This window comes from Solenopsis invicta, chromosome 2 (genome assembly GCF_016802725.1).
Source record: "Solenopsis invicta isolate M01_SB chromosome 2, UNIL_Sinv_3.0, whole genome shotgun sequence".
Lineage (NCBI taxonomy): Eukaryota > Metazoa > Arthropoda > Insecta > Hymenoptera > Formicidae > Solenopsis > Solenopsis invicta.
In genome coordinates, this window is record NC_052665.1 from 24,462,310 (window position 1) to 24,476,813 (window position 14,504).

General features: G+C 34.3%; 1 protein-coding gene across 7 annotated transcripts in view; it reads left to right on the top strand.

Moving 5' to 3' along the window:
- The window catches only part of LOC105201497 (Fanconi anemia group D2 protein homolog), a 194,246-nt gene that overhangs the window by 54,007 nt on the left and 125,735 nt on the right, over window positions 1-14,504 (top strand). For all 7 annotated transcript variants that reach the window (XM_039459785.1, XM_039459783.1, XM_039459782.1 and 4 more), the window contains 3 exons: window positions 7,130-7,487; window positions 13,226-13,659; window positions 13,750-13,841. In XM_039459785.1, coding sequence (XP_039315719.1) covers window positions 7,130-7,487; window positions 13,226-13,659; window positions 13,750-13,841 — 884 coding nt within the window. The remainder of the gene's footprint in view (window positions 1-7,129; window positions 7,488-13,225; window positions 13,660-13,749; window positions 13,842-14,504) is intronic.

Consider the following 14,504-nt stretch of genomic DNA (forward strand, 5'->3'; position numbering starts at 1 on the left):
AATAATAAAAACAAAATTTACTAATAGCCGTTACGCGCGTTTTTACAAGTTCTGTGTCAGTTGAATTACATATTTTATGTAGATAGTTAAACTTACGGTTTGTCGTTAGAGTCATATTTTAAAAACAAAATTATGGTATTGTCATTTCTTTTAAAAAGTATAATGTATAACAAAGAGAATATGAGGTATTTTTGGGTATCTAAAAATCCACTTTTTTTAAAAAAATTATATTTTTGCAACAAAAAACTTTTAAGAACTGTACAATACGGCGTTTAAGGCTAAAAAATCATACTTTAAAAAAAAATTATGTTACTGCTATTTTTATTGAAAAATATACTTACGTAACAAGGTGAATATGAGATATTTTTGATTAACTCAAGGTGTCTAAAGTTGAAAATTGATGTGTTTGATAATATATTTTGGACCTTACGCAAAAGTCCCCTTTTTCACGGCATTATAGTATTGTAAGAAAATTGCGAATCGCTGCGAACGCGACAAAGCATAGGGCAGCCGCCTGATGGCGTCAGGCGTTCCGCGAAGCGATCGGAGTATCGAGCTCTTAAGGTGCAGTTACATGCAAGCGTCGTGCGTCTAGCATCAAGTTGCGCAGAAGGTTACTGCACAGCTTCTTGACGCTGGAATCTGGACTTGCAGATTCCAGTTTCTTGACGCTAAAAGGGCAAATAAGTAAAGTTACGTTGTAAATAAGGGAGGTTATGTTTGATGTATAAACATTTTTTAACATATAATAACTGAAAATTTATAAAATATATATTTCAATATTCTATATATGCAACATTAACTATAGATTTTTAGTATTAGCAATAAATGTCGGAACATTGTCTCAATAAAATTGTCCTTGACGTTTGATGCTCGACGCTCCTATGCAAAGGCGCTTATGGCTTTTGCGTCAAGAAGCTGCGCAATAACCACTGCGCAACTCGACGCACGACGCTTGCATGTAACTGCACCTTTATGCTCCGAAATCATGATTTTGTACGTCACAGCGAACGACAGCTCAAGGACCAATCAAAAATCTTTGCGGGAGCACCGTGCGCTCCGAGACCGTTTGAAAGGAAAAGTTCAGGGACTGTGGTATCAGCGAGCACGGGAACCGGTCGAGGTCCGTGCAGGAATCACGTCGTGTCAATTGCACATTGTAATTTCGTATTGAATTGAGTGCCGATTAGTGTACTGTGCTGAATTGCATTAAAGTATAGTGTCGAGTTTACTGTCCTGCTCCTTTTTCCTCAAGACATTATAGGGCAACTTGAGAAGCCGGCTTCGCCATTTTAGACAGCGGAGCGCGCGGCAGCCGAAAATGGAGGTCGAACCTGTTGGCGAGTGAATTAGAGCAGCAAGAATTTAGAGATTGTCGAAGTCGTGTCGTCATCGTTATCGGGAATCGTTGAGTGTCGACAATCTGTTGAGTCGAGTCGTTTAGCCAATCCTGTCATACGAGGGAAATTTGAAAAAGTGTTCCGTGTCGTAATATCTTTTAGTATTGTAACTTTAGATAGAGTAACATATGCATACGGATCTGTTTAAACGTATCTTGTTAAATTTTTTTTACATAAGATTACTCACAAAAAAGTTTTACTCACATACTATATGGATCCCATTGATCTTAACAAAACTTTGCTACCGTGCCGTCCGAATTCTAGTTGACCAAAAAAGTTGATTAACCATATTAATCGTCTAGTTTCTTTTTGGTTAAATAAAGACAGGAACGAATATAAAGATATAACTTGACTATTTATTCATGAAGCAGAACAGATTTCTTTAGTGAGGAATACAGACGAGTCTCCAGATCATAAGAGAGAAGGTTACATTATTACAAGTTTTAGGAAAAAGGACGCGCATACGCGGCGGGGGCCGAGTGGTGACGATGAACTTAAGAAGTGGTGCGAGATGTTAAGTTTTGATTTTCAACATTTCCCCAAAAAGTGACAGTTTGTTGTTTTTTGCGTTGTCCTTCTGCTCGCCTGCTGCTTAGATGTGCGAACGCAAACATGTATTATTTACGCCCAGTTTTTCAAGTCATTTTGTGTGCTTTGGAAACTTCAGGGCTTTTGTAAGGACATCCGCTGGCATATCTTTGGTAGCGAGATATTCAATCTCAAGGTCGCTTTTTTCGACACATTCTCGGACGAAGTGGTGGCGCATGTCCACATGTTTTGTACGGCTGTAAAAAATTGGGTTTTTGCACAGTAAGCCAGCGCCTCGGTTGTCATTTAGGATTCTTGTGGATTTTTCCTAAGATTTTGTGTAGAAAACGTCCCAGGTGGATCACTTTTTTCGCGAAATCTGCCAGAGCCATGTATTCCGCCTTGGTGGTTGACAAGGCGACTGTTTTCTGCTTTTGTGACTCAGCTGATAGCTCCAAGACAAAAAGCGTAGCCCGTGTAAAACTTTTGGTCGACGTTGGATCTCCAATCTACATCGGCAAAACTGGTGAGATCCTGGTTTGACTTTCTGAAAATTAAACCCAAGTTTTCTGTATCTTTTAAGTACCGTAGTACCCGCTTTGCTGCTGTCCAGTGTGATGTCCCGTAGTTGGAGTTGTACTGGCTTATAATGCTGACTGCATGTCCAATATCGGGTCTCGTCGACACGGCCAAGTACATCAGGGATTCGATAAGGCTTCCGGATCTGGTAAGGCACATTTTTAGTTTCTCGACACTAATCTTCGTTATCCGAGCACATAGACTTTGATAATTTTTTATATGGGTTTAGTGGAGTTGACACTCCTTTACAATTTTTCATATTGAACTGACGTAGGATTTCTTATGTATTTCTGCTGCGACATGGTTATCTCATTTTTTTCTTTATTCTGTTTGAATTCAATTTTGAGACGGAAGTTTAATGGTCCTTCATGTTGAATGAACTTGACAATTTCATTTTTAAGTGACGAAGTTTCTTCTTGTTATTTGATGCTACGGTCAGGTCGTCTACGGAGAGTACAACAAGTGTAACGTCTTTTTTTCTGTGTACGTAGACGCAAGGATCTGCGTTCAATGGTTTTATATCCAAATCTTTGAGTTTTTCATCGAGTTTCTTATATCACTGCCGACCGGATTGCTTCAAGCCATAGATGGCTTTCGTTATCAAACACACTTTTTGACTGACAAGATTCTGACTTTTTTGTTTTTCAGAATTTGAAGCTTGTTTGGAATTTCCATGAAGATTTTTTCTTCGATATTTCCGTTCAAATATGCACTGACGAAGTCAAGTTGGTGCACTTTGAGTCCTAGTTTGACGGTCAAAGCCATGACTAGTCTGATTGACCTGATTCTTGCCACTGGAGCAAAAGTTTTGTCGAAATCGATTCCCGGCTTCTGGGTGAATCCTTTGGCAATCAGTCTATCTTTTTGGCAGTCGACTTCTTCGTTTGTTTTGTACTTTGTACGTAGGATCCATTTTGTCTCGATAACTCTTTGCCCTTTGGGACGGTCAACAATGACCTAGGTTCCGTTCTTCTGCAAGGCTTTGTATTTGTCGATTATTGCTTTTTGCCACTTGCTCGCCTTGGGAGTGGCAAGAACTTTCGTGACTGTTTGGGGGTCCGAGTGTTGAGCGAAATTTGCAAAATGTGACTCGTTGGTCTGTTTTTGGAGTTTTTCGACTTTGGAGTTCTCTCTACTTACTGGAATCATGTAGAAAAGTTTCTTTGTCCTTCCTCTTCTTCCAGTTTTTTTCTTAGGTTTCCTTGGCTCTCTTTCGATTATCACTGGAGTTTTATTTTTTGAGTTGAATTTGTTGGTTTCTTTATCTGGAGAATCTTTGGGGTTGTCTTCTTTCTTTTCTTCTTTTGTTGCCTGCGATGGCTCTGGGTTTGTTTTCGTGAAGATTTTGTAGTTTATTTTCCAGGTTTTGTCGTCGATAAATTTGGTGAAATTTTTCTTTGATTAGAGCCAGTGAAAGTTACATCTCTGCTTTTGATGATTTTTCTTGATTCTGGATTCTACAAGCGATACGCTTTGGATTGAGTGAAGTATCTGATGAAGATGCACTTTGTGGACCTCGAGTCGAACTTTTCCGGTTGTCTCGAGTGCGTACGTTGTGGTACCAAAACGCTGAAAGTGACTGATGATTGGCGTTTTTTGGTTCTAGATTTTGAAGAGAATTTCTTTGTTCAGGCTCCTTGAAGGACATCTGTTTTGGATGTAATTTGCTGTTGAAATTGCCTCGGCCCAAAAATTTTCTGCCTGGATTAGCATGCATCTTGCCATTTTAACCAGGGTACGATTTTTTTTTCTGCAACCCCATTCTTGTAGCCATTGTTGTGGCGTATATGCGACAGTGAGCTCATGTTTTATGCTTCCTTTTTTAGGAACTCGTCCAATAAGTAGGATACGTATTCCTTTCCATTATTGGATCGTACTGTCTTGATTTTTTGCTTAGTTTTTGTTGACCATAGCTTTGTATTTCTTGTTGAGGATTTTGCTCTTCTTGTTCATATAATAAATTTTACACCACTTGAACTTGTCATCGATAAAGGTCACAAAGTATCTGGAGCTTGCAAGGAATTCGATGCGCATTGGCCCACAAATGTCGGTATGTACAGTGCGTTGCATTGATGCCTGGTACCGATTTTAAGGACCACGTTTCTTTCTTAGTTATTTTTACGTTTATGACCGAATGCTGCCGTCAACGATCACCGCAGCATTCAGTCATGAACATAAAAATAACCAAGAAAGAAATGTGGTCCCTAAAATCGGTACCCCAGGCATCAATGCAACACACTGTACTAGAGCAAGTATTTCATCAGATTGCGTTTTGGAGCTTGAATTTTTGAACTTGCTTCCCCTGGATACATGTTTTGCACACGGGGAGTTTTTCTTCAATCTTGATATTGATCTCGTTGACTTTCTGTTGGCGGACGAGGTCTTTCAGATCTTTCTTGTTGAGATGTTTGAAGCGCTTGTGCCATTCTTGCAGTGATGACATTTTAACGTGGCCATTTCTTTGGTGACAAAGTATAAGTCTTTCTTTCGGTGGGCGGTTATTACGGTTTTGTTAGTTTTAGGGTTCGTGATGATGGCTTTATTTTTTCTGAACATAACTTTAAACCCAATTTGATGTTTGGTCATTTTGCTTACGGATAAAAGATTTGATCGAAGGTTTGGGACGAACAGAGTTTCTTCAAGTTTTGCAGTTACGCCTTCGTTTGTGTTTAATTTCACGATGCCGCTTTCTTCAATTTTCATTGAGTCGTTATTTGCCAGATTTAACACTTGAGATTTTGGTGCTTCTATTTTGTGAAATTTTTCTTTCCTTGAGCACATGTGTGTGGACGCTTTGGAGTCTAGGCACCATTGCTCGCCGTGCTTTGTGTCGACTGCCATGTTGACTTCTGCGTGGCAAGACGATTCTTGGGGGAGTTTTTCCTCTTCTTTGGATTGCTTTATCTGAAACGATTTTGATTTACAATCCCAAGCCATATGACCTATTTTACTTCATGAGTAGCACGCAAATTTAAAACGTTCCTTCTTTGAGTTTTTATTTTTTGTATTTTGGTTTGACTTGCCTGAGTTTTTGTTGCTTACGAATATTGCACCATGTACGTTGTTCTCCCCATTTTGCACATTTTTTGCTTCATATTCTTCAAGGAACTTTATCTTCAGGTTGTCCGGTGGACGGCAGTTTGTCCTGTGTTTTGATGGCGATTCTGAACGATTCATACTTGTCAGGGATGCTGTAAAGTAGCAAAATGGTAAGCATGTTGTCGGGGATATTCAGTTACATTTCTTGTATTTTGTAGACTACATCAAAGAATTTTCGCGCATGGTATCGCATATTTTCTCCGTTTTTCTTTTATGAAGATGAGTGTTTTCAGAAGAGTCCCTTTTTTGAGCGAGACCCTTAGATTCGTAGACGTTGTGCACCTTGTCCCATATTTCTTTTGATGTAGTACAATTTTTAATTTGTTTTAATTTGGAGGGACAAATTGCCAAATTGGGTCGGATTTTGCTTTTGCGTCGTTTGCATTTCACACGGTAGCCTCCGCGAGGGCTTCTGGTTTTACATGGGTACCGTTTACATATTTTCATGTCTCGTTTTTAATCAAGAGTGCTTTGACCTGGATTTTCCAGGTATCAAAATTATCCTTGCCCAGAGGATCGATTCGGTTGGCCGTGTGGTTCATTTTTGCGCTTTTTCTGACTGCGTTGCTTAGACTAATCTAACCTTACTTTGTCTACAAGCTTTGTTCTCTTTTCTCTCTGGCGCAGTGGAAGCTAGCTGGTCCCATAACCTGTAGTTTTTTTCTGGTCAAATAAAGTCAGGGTTGAATATAAAGATATAACTTGATTATTTGTTCGTAAATCAGAACAGATTTCTTTGCTGAGGAATACAGACGAGTCTCTAGATAAGAGAGAAAGCTACATTATTACAAGTTTTAGGAAAAAAGACGCGCATGCGCGGCGAGAGCCGAGTGGTGACGATGATCTTAAGAAGTGGTGCGAGATGTTAAGTTTTGATTTCCAACAAATCAAAAGAGGAGATTTTAAACTTTTTTTACGTGGTCTGAACTTCCTATCGCATTCCGTTTTTACACAGCAAGCGTTCAAAACTTTATATAGGGTCTCTCAGACCCACTTTTGTGTTTAATGGTTAAGCAAAAAAAAGAAAAATCAATTTTTTTGAAAATTCTAGAGTGGCGTTATCTCTTAACAAAAAATATTATTGTCAGTATTAGCTCTATTTTGAAAATTTCAAATAACACAAACAAATAGGCTATGAGAGCCAAACTGGTTGTTTATGTCTTTAATAATTTTTAGGTGGAAATGTGGGATTTATATTGTGTGAACAATAATTATTGTTAAATATTTTGATAAATCCAAAATAAATAAAATCGATGTCTTATGCTTTTCTACCGTATTTATTTATCTTTATGTCCGACTGTAGCCACGTTCTTTTTGCGGCCCTTGTACATCTTACTATCAGTAATGTCGCTTTCGGTGGAATCGGTTATTCCACAATTAATCTAAAACTTAGAAAATGATAAATCTGAAACATAGAAAACCAAAATCTAAAAAATCAGCGCGAAAAATCTCTGTTTTAATTAAAATTTTTTTATTATTTGTGCTCTTAATATTTACTTATAATAATTTTTTTTTTCTTGCAGATTTCTTCTGAACGATTACGTATGTTCTGACATTGTCAAACAAATGTTGCTTGTATTACGTAATGTTGAATTGCAACCTCTTGCTGGCGACGAAGCTAAAGATTATTATAAAAATCAAGTGCAGATAATTAATACGTTAAAGATATGTATGTCGTTGGCTAAAGATGTGACGGATGCCGCTATAACAGTAATAAAAACTATTAATAAAAATCCAAAACCATTGGATTTAATTATTTTGCTTTTAATATTCTCTGGGACAATAATGCAAAAGAATGCGGAATCCTTACTGAAGCAAAACATACGATGTGGTTTTTACCGGATAAGTTTGCTGCATACGCTTTATAATGATTATAAAGAGGTTTGTATACATCTTGCAAACAAAAAATTTATGTAATTTATTTTTATTTGATAAAAATTATATACATGTATATAGAAATAGTACATATAGAATGTTCAGTAATTCGAGAAAATTATGGTCTAAAAGAGTGATTTTAGATAAAATAAAAAAATAACAAAATTATGATTAAGATTTTATTTTTAATTATAAGTGTTTAAATATTTATATACATGTTTTATACTTATGTGAATATTTAAATATTTAGAATTATCAAAATAAAGAAACAAAATAATAAGTAAACCCGTAACTTCAAAGCCAAATTAATAAGTACATATGTAGGCTCAAGATTTGTCATTCACTTTGGAAAATGTGACATGTGTTTAATGTTTAATATGTAAATTTCAACGAATCTTGTTTTTACCTCAATTGCATGTGTACATTTCATATATATTAGGTGTTAAATTTAATTCCTGCCGCTTGCTACTAGAGGGTGCTGACTCCAACGCTGGCGAGTTTTGACGATGAAGTCATATGTCTTTTGTAGTTTAGACATCGCTGAAAGTGATTTAATCTTCATAGATTAGATTTCTTGACGCCAAAGACATTTTCTAATTGTCTGAAAATGAATCGCGAAAATCTGTTTTTCCAACATGTGCTTCTTCACTACTTTGAGAAAACCGCAACTGAAGCGCATCGCTTATTATTCGAAGTGTATGGTGATTAAACTCCATCGGAAAGAATATGTAGAGTTTGAACGCTTCCGAAACGGTGATTTTGATGTGAGAGACAAAGAACGTCTAAGACAGCCGAAAAAAATTGAAGATGTTGAGCTGCAAGAATTGCTTGATGAGAATCCAGCCCAAACGTAGAGTTTTAGAGTTGTTGGAACAGTTAAATGTTACTCCAATGGCCGTCTCAAAATGCTTGCATGCTATGGGAAAGATTCATAAGGAAGGGAAACCACATGAGTTGTTAGAAAATGCCATTTTGAATTGTTTGACTATTACGACTTCTTTGCTTGCTAGGCAAAGAAAAAAGAGTTGTTTGTGGCGCATTGTGACTGGCGATGAAAAATGGATTTATTTTGATAATCCCAAGCGGAAAAAATCATGGGTGAACCCCGGCCAACCATCCGCTTTAACGCCGAAGAGGAATATTTGCGAGCATAAGACCTTGCTGTGCATTTGGTGGGACCAAAAAGGTGTGCTGTATTACGAACTCTTGGCTCCAAATGAAACCGTTACAACTGATCGCTACCAATAGCAATTATACCGATTGAATGACATATTGATGCAAAAAAGATTATCCATAGTCAACAATTGATGTAAACTTTACACTGTCCGATTACTATCTTTTCCGATCGATGCAACACGCACTTCTCCAGTTATAACGAAGTCCAAAAATAAATGGATGAATGGTTCGCCTCGAAACACACCGCGTTCTACCGTTTTGGGATTGTCCTGTTGCCGAAGAGATGTGAAAAAGTAGAAAATAAAGGAAATTACTTTGATTAAGGTATTCATTCATCTTCCCTTCGAATAAATCGATTTTATAGACGGAAAAACGGCAGGAATGAAGTTTAACACCTAATAATATTGTATAATGGACGGCTGATAAGTGCCAAGTTAGGCCAAAATGTTCCGTCACAATAATAATAACACAGGACTACAGAAAAAAAATTTTGGGAGGATTCTCAAACTAGAGTAGGTGTTTCTTATAGATTTTGGGTCGTTGAATACGAATTCGTAAGCCGTTTCGCTCTATCTTCCTATCCAGTTTTTTAGATAAGGGAGACTGGGGCCATTCGTTAAATATTTTTTTCTTTTGTGTCTCCTAAGTTCTATATTCATTAAAAAAAAAAAACATGGGACAGTTTGAAAGGCTGAACCTTTCTTTTCACAATGCCGGAATAGATAGAACATGGAAATATACTTGCTTTAAAGTACATATAAAAATGTCGACCAATGCTAAGAATTATGAATAGCCCCGAGTAATTCGTAACTAGTCCGGGAATATCTCGAAATTTGTGTTTTAAGTTGAAAGACTAAAAAAACTGTTGTTAAGACTTTTTTTTATTTAAAAAAGGATATAGATATACAAAAAACAACTGCAAACATACATGTTTGCATGTCCTTTTATGTCATCGGTGTGATAGATTTCCTAACCTCACAAGTGTCCATCTTTAACGCTTTATAACTTTTTACTTGCTTGAGAGCAAGGATTTTATATTTATATTTATGTTCTAAATATTATGTTCTAAATGTACTAAAATACACAATATTATCAAGTTTGAACTAAATCAATGAAAAACTTTAGTTTACTTCAATGCTTAACTCTGCGTAGCGTAGACGTTCGTAACGCAGCCAACGTAAGGTTAGAGTTACCCATAGGCACTGCAATTAACGAATCGCTCCGATGCTCGGTTTTACGAATAGCCCCAACATCAATTGTGCGCATTATTGCGTATGATCGACAAAAATAGACATCACACAGGAAAAAGTAAACATGAAATGTTTCAAATACATTTAACACGATACATTTAAAGTTTTCAAAAAAAACATTATTTTACTTAAATTTTGAAGAAATCTGACTATCAGAAATTACATCGACTATCACAAAACACATTTTCCATTACTACGACTTCAATATGACGTCATTGCCAACAAAATTTTGTTAGCAACATTGTTACATTAGGACGTATTTATAGCATTTAAAATATATTTTTAATGTGTACCCATAAAAAAAATATTTTCAATTATTGAATTACCCCGTCTAATGTTTTGCCCCGGTTTCTCTCAATTATGAAATACATGAAAAATTTGTGAAAATTGAAATATTTGAGGAAAAAGCAAAAGTAAATCTGACATTAAAATGAAGTCGTGGAATGGATTTAAATATATTTTAATAAGTTAAATAAAGTGTAGGAAGTAAAAAAGTTTTATTTATTATTGTTATAACTTATATGTCGTAAAACAAATTGATGTAAAGTCGACTATTGTGCAACAGACAGGCAATCTTCGTAAGTCTTAGATTTTTTTAGAAATGGAATTTAATTACAATTTATTTTTTTAATTGCGATTATAAATGTCTTTTTAGTGCATTTTTATATGCGTTTATGTAGAATACGTTGCATGCAATGTATGAAAAGATAGGAGCACACTGGGAAGGCATTTATAACTGCTATTAGGAAAAGTTTAATATATTCTATTTCCAAAATTAAAATATCTTTGATATTGTACAGAGTGTCCTATTTTAATAGGGCGCCTCAAATATTTCCGTTTTTTTTTGCATTTTACAAGAAAATGTTTCAGACAAAAATTGTATGGTTTTGAGGAGGACATAAGAAAGTACTATTGGTTTGACTTTGGATGGTGTCATCAAGCTCAGGTCAAGGTTACATCGATTTTTAAAAATGGAACTTATTATTTTTTATTCTAAAATCTAATAGCTAGTGTCAAGAGCTTTCTAAAACCCTACAGGAAAGTTTATTTTTGTTGAGTACTTTCCGAGTTATGAGGCTTGAAAGCTAACCTAAAGTGTTTTGTAAGGTTTTGGAAAGCTCTTAACACTAGTTATTAGATTTTGGAATTAAAAATAGTATGTTCCGTTTAAAAAAATAACCTTGACTTGAACTTGACGACGCCATCCAAGATCAAACCAATAGTATTCTTACGTCCGCCTCGAAACCATACAACTTTTGTCTGAAACATTTTTTTGTAAAATGCAAGGGACTGGAAATGTTTGGGGTACTTTCTTAAATGGGACACCCTATATAACAGAGCTCGCTAGAAATTGCATATTTTGGCTTTAGTTCCGATTTTACTTGGCACTGCTAGTGTTATTGCAAGTTACTAGCAAAATGATTATATTTTCTAATTTTTTTGTTTGCTATATTAGATAAACTATTTAAAATCGTAATAATTGAAATACGAATTTTTTATGGTAAATAGTTACAAAAAATTTATCTTTTTATAAGTCAATGACATTAATATATATGATTCTGAGTGAGAAGGTTTTAGTCATTGCTCGTTATTCGTTAAAAAGTTATTAACAAATAAAGTTGACAATGTAAATATATAAAGGAAAGTCGCCAATACTGACCTACTTCTCTTAAAGTGGCATTTCCATATTTTGCAGAAACTAAACATTGCACTGTATTAATACCGATAAGAACGTGATTTATTTATATAATTAAAGAACAACCCATAGTTCATACATTTAGGGCTTTTTTTCATATAAAATATGCTAAAAACAAATTCTTGAAAAACGAAAATAAAATTTACACAAGTTTTTGTTACAAATTGAATAGTTGAAACAATAGTGAATATATTATTAATAATATTATATTATTTTACACATTGGTAAAATAATATAATATTATTTCATAATGCAGTTGAAACGTAAAATTGTTATGCAGCGTAAAGCGGACTTTTTCTATAAGAACAAATTGTAGGTCTGCTAATCTTATCTATGGAAAATCTTCAATTGTGTTTAGTTAGTCTATGTCCATGTAGTGATGATCAGAAAGAATGTTTGTGTCTGAAAAAGTAAATTGTTGTTAATTATCAAAGCAATATAAAATAACATGTATAAATCGACAAAACAAATATTAATCCTTTGACTGTACATACGTGGATACATCAAGTCCAAAGTAACATCTGTTTAAAATTATAAAACCTTTTGATTAAGGATAAAACGGTTATCTTTTTAGCCAAAAGTGATAATAGCATCGATGTCAATTTGATGATTTCGACGTTAAATTGATGTCGATTTTATTATTTTTTTGGCTAGGCTGTTTTTCTTACGACCTTTTGTTAAAGAAGTAGATGGAAGGAGAGATTTGATATTCTAGAATTATAGTTTTAGACAGAGAATAGTTTCCACCACATTTGATGCGCTATTTTGATTATTTTAATAAATTATGATATTTTTGAAATTTGTATCTTTTGAAATTTTTATATTTTAAATTTTAAAACATGCAAGATAAATTCAATTTTTGAAAATTTGCCGTTTTGGAATCGTCATTTTAACTTTGAGACATCTGACTGCGGATTTGAATTTAGCGACACTAAAAACCTATAATAATATGTATGATGTGAAGATCCGCCTGCTTCCTGAATTGTATGATTGAAAGTATTAATTAAAATGTCTAAAGATTCACGTGGTTTAGGTATACTTTTTACGTGGATATTTAAACATTTTTAATTAAAATAGGAAATCTTGATTGTAATTTTATTATTTTTGGTTTTGGATCTTATGTAGTAATATATACGTGTTTTCCAGTTATGTACACGCGATACTGTATAACACAGTGTACAGCCCAGTGCTTTCCAGCTATGACATTAATCGACATAATTGCACACAGTTAAAATGCTGTGTAGCTAGTTTTGTGTCTCTCATGGATACTAGATTTTTACATTTGATATCACTGGAGCGGATGTCGTTTTTTCTAATAAATATTCTTAACCTTAGTTTTTGCGCGATTTTGAAAACGATATCAAATGATAAATATTTATCCATGGGAGGGCGAATACATCTAGCTTCGACAAAAGCAATGTTCCAACTATAAGTCGACACTTTATAACACAGTGTATGACTGTTCCGTTACTAAAAAGCACCCTGTATTTTTATATTATGTAATACTCTTATTTTATCATTTAGAATCATAATCTTTAAATTTTTTCTTTTTTAATCTTTTTTAATGTTGAACATCTTATATGTTATATTGTATTACGTTTTATATGCATTTTTTTTTTCAGATTGTTCGGGAATTACAATTGCCAATTTTGCAATTGGCGGGTAAACTATTGAAGTCTGAAGAACGTGTATTTACTATTTTTGCTATAGAATGGTTTCGCTTGCAGTTTCTTAGTCAAAGAGAAATGCCTTTCAAACAACGTGAGATTATCAAAAATATTATTCTTCTCATTGGTAATAATGATCAAACTGTGAAACATGCGCTAACTGTGCTTTGCAAAATGGCGGAGAATGCAACGGAAAGAGATTGTTTAGTATTGCACTGCAATCACTTGAGAATTTTACTAGAAAAATTAGATTGTTTTGGACTGGAAGAAGTTGGCACTTTGAGCGATTTATTGCATGGATTATGTCTGGCTGATGATTCAACTTCAGAATCATTACGGGATGATTTATTTATATTGTTGCAAAAGCAATTGTCCACTGCAAAACCGATGTAAGCAAAGCATAAGATTAATATACAAAAAAATTAATATACAGTTATATAATCTTTTTTGTAAAGCAAATATTACATTATATGTTTTAGTACAAAATGTAAAGGTGTCATGGGAGCAGTAATGGCAATAAAACATTTAGCAGGAAAAGCTGAAACATGTGATCAAGCTCTGAAGTTGTTCAGTATGTTTATTTTACATTTATGATTATGATTATGATTACACACGCTTACGCCAGGGACCCGGACCGAAATAAAATTTTGGTCCGATTACGGTTACGGTCCGAAATTATACCCAATTTTCACTTTTGGTTTCGATTTTGGTCTTATTAGTGATAACGGTGATCATAACCGTTTCAATTTCGATTTTTTTTGGTTACGGTTACAGTTGCAGATGTACAATTATCTACTGTAAAATTTAATGGTATAAAAATAATAATGTATAAAAATAATACAAGGATAAATATATTATAAAATATTCTTGTTTATTGTAAACAACACTTGTTTATTAGAAAAATGTTTAAAAATCATTGGAGGTTCCGGGTCTTTTAACTCTTAAACACACCGATCCCGTACAATATGTAAACACATTTTCGGGTTTAGGAGACTTTCAGTTTTGAGAAGTTATAACTTTGGTTTTAGTTAACATTTTCCAACAATCTTTTTTTTTATATGAAAGTTCAGAATTTCAAAAATGTGATAATACTGCATAATCGATATTGTCGAAAAATGACTTATTGTTAAATTATAAAAGAAAAACCATTAAGCAAAAATTAGAAATTGTTCAAAAATTTATTTATTTTTTTTTTAAATCATATCTTTACAATAAAAAACTTAAGGACTTTTAA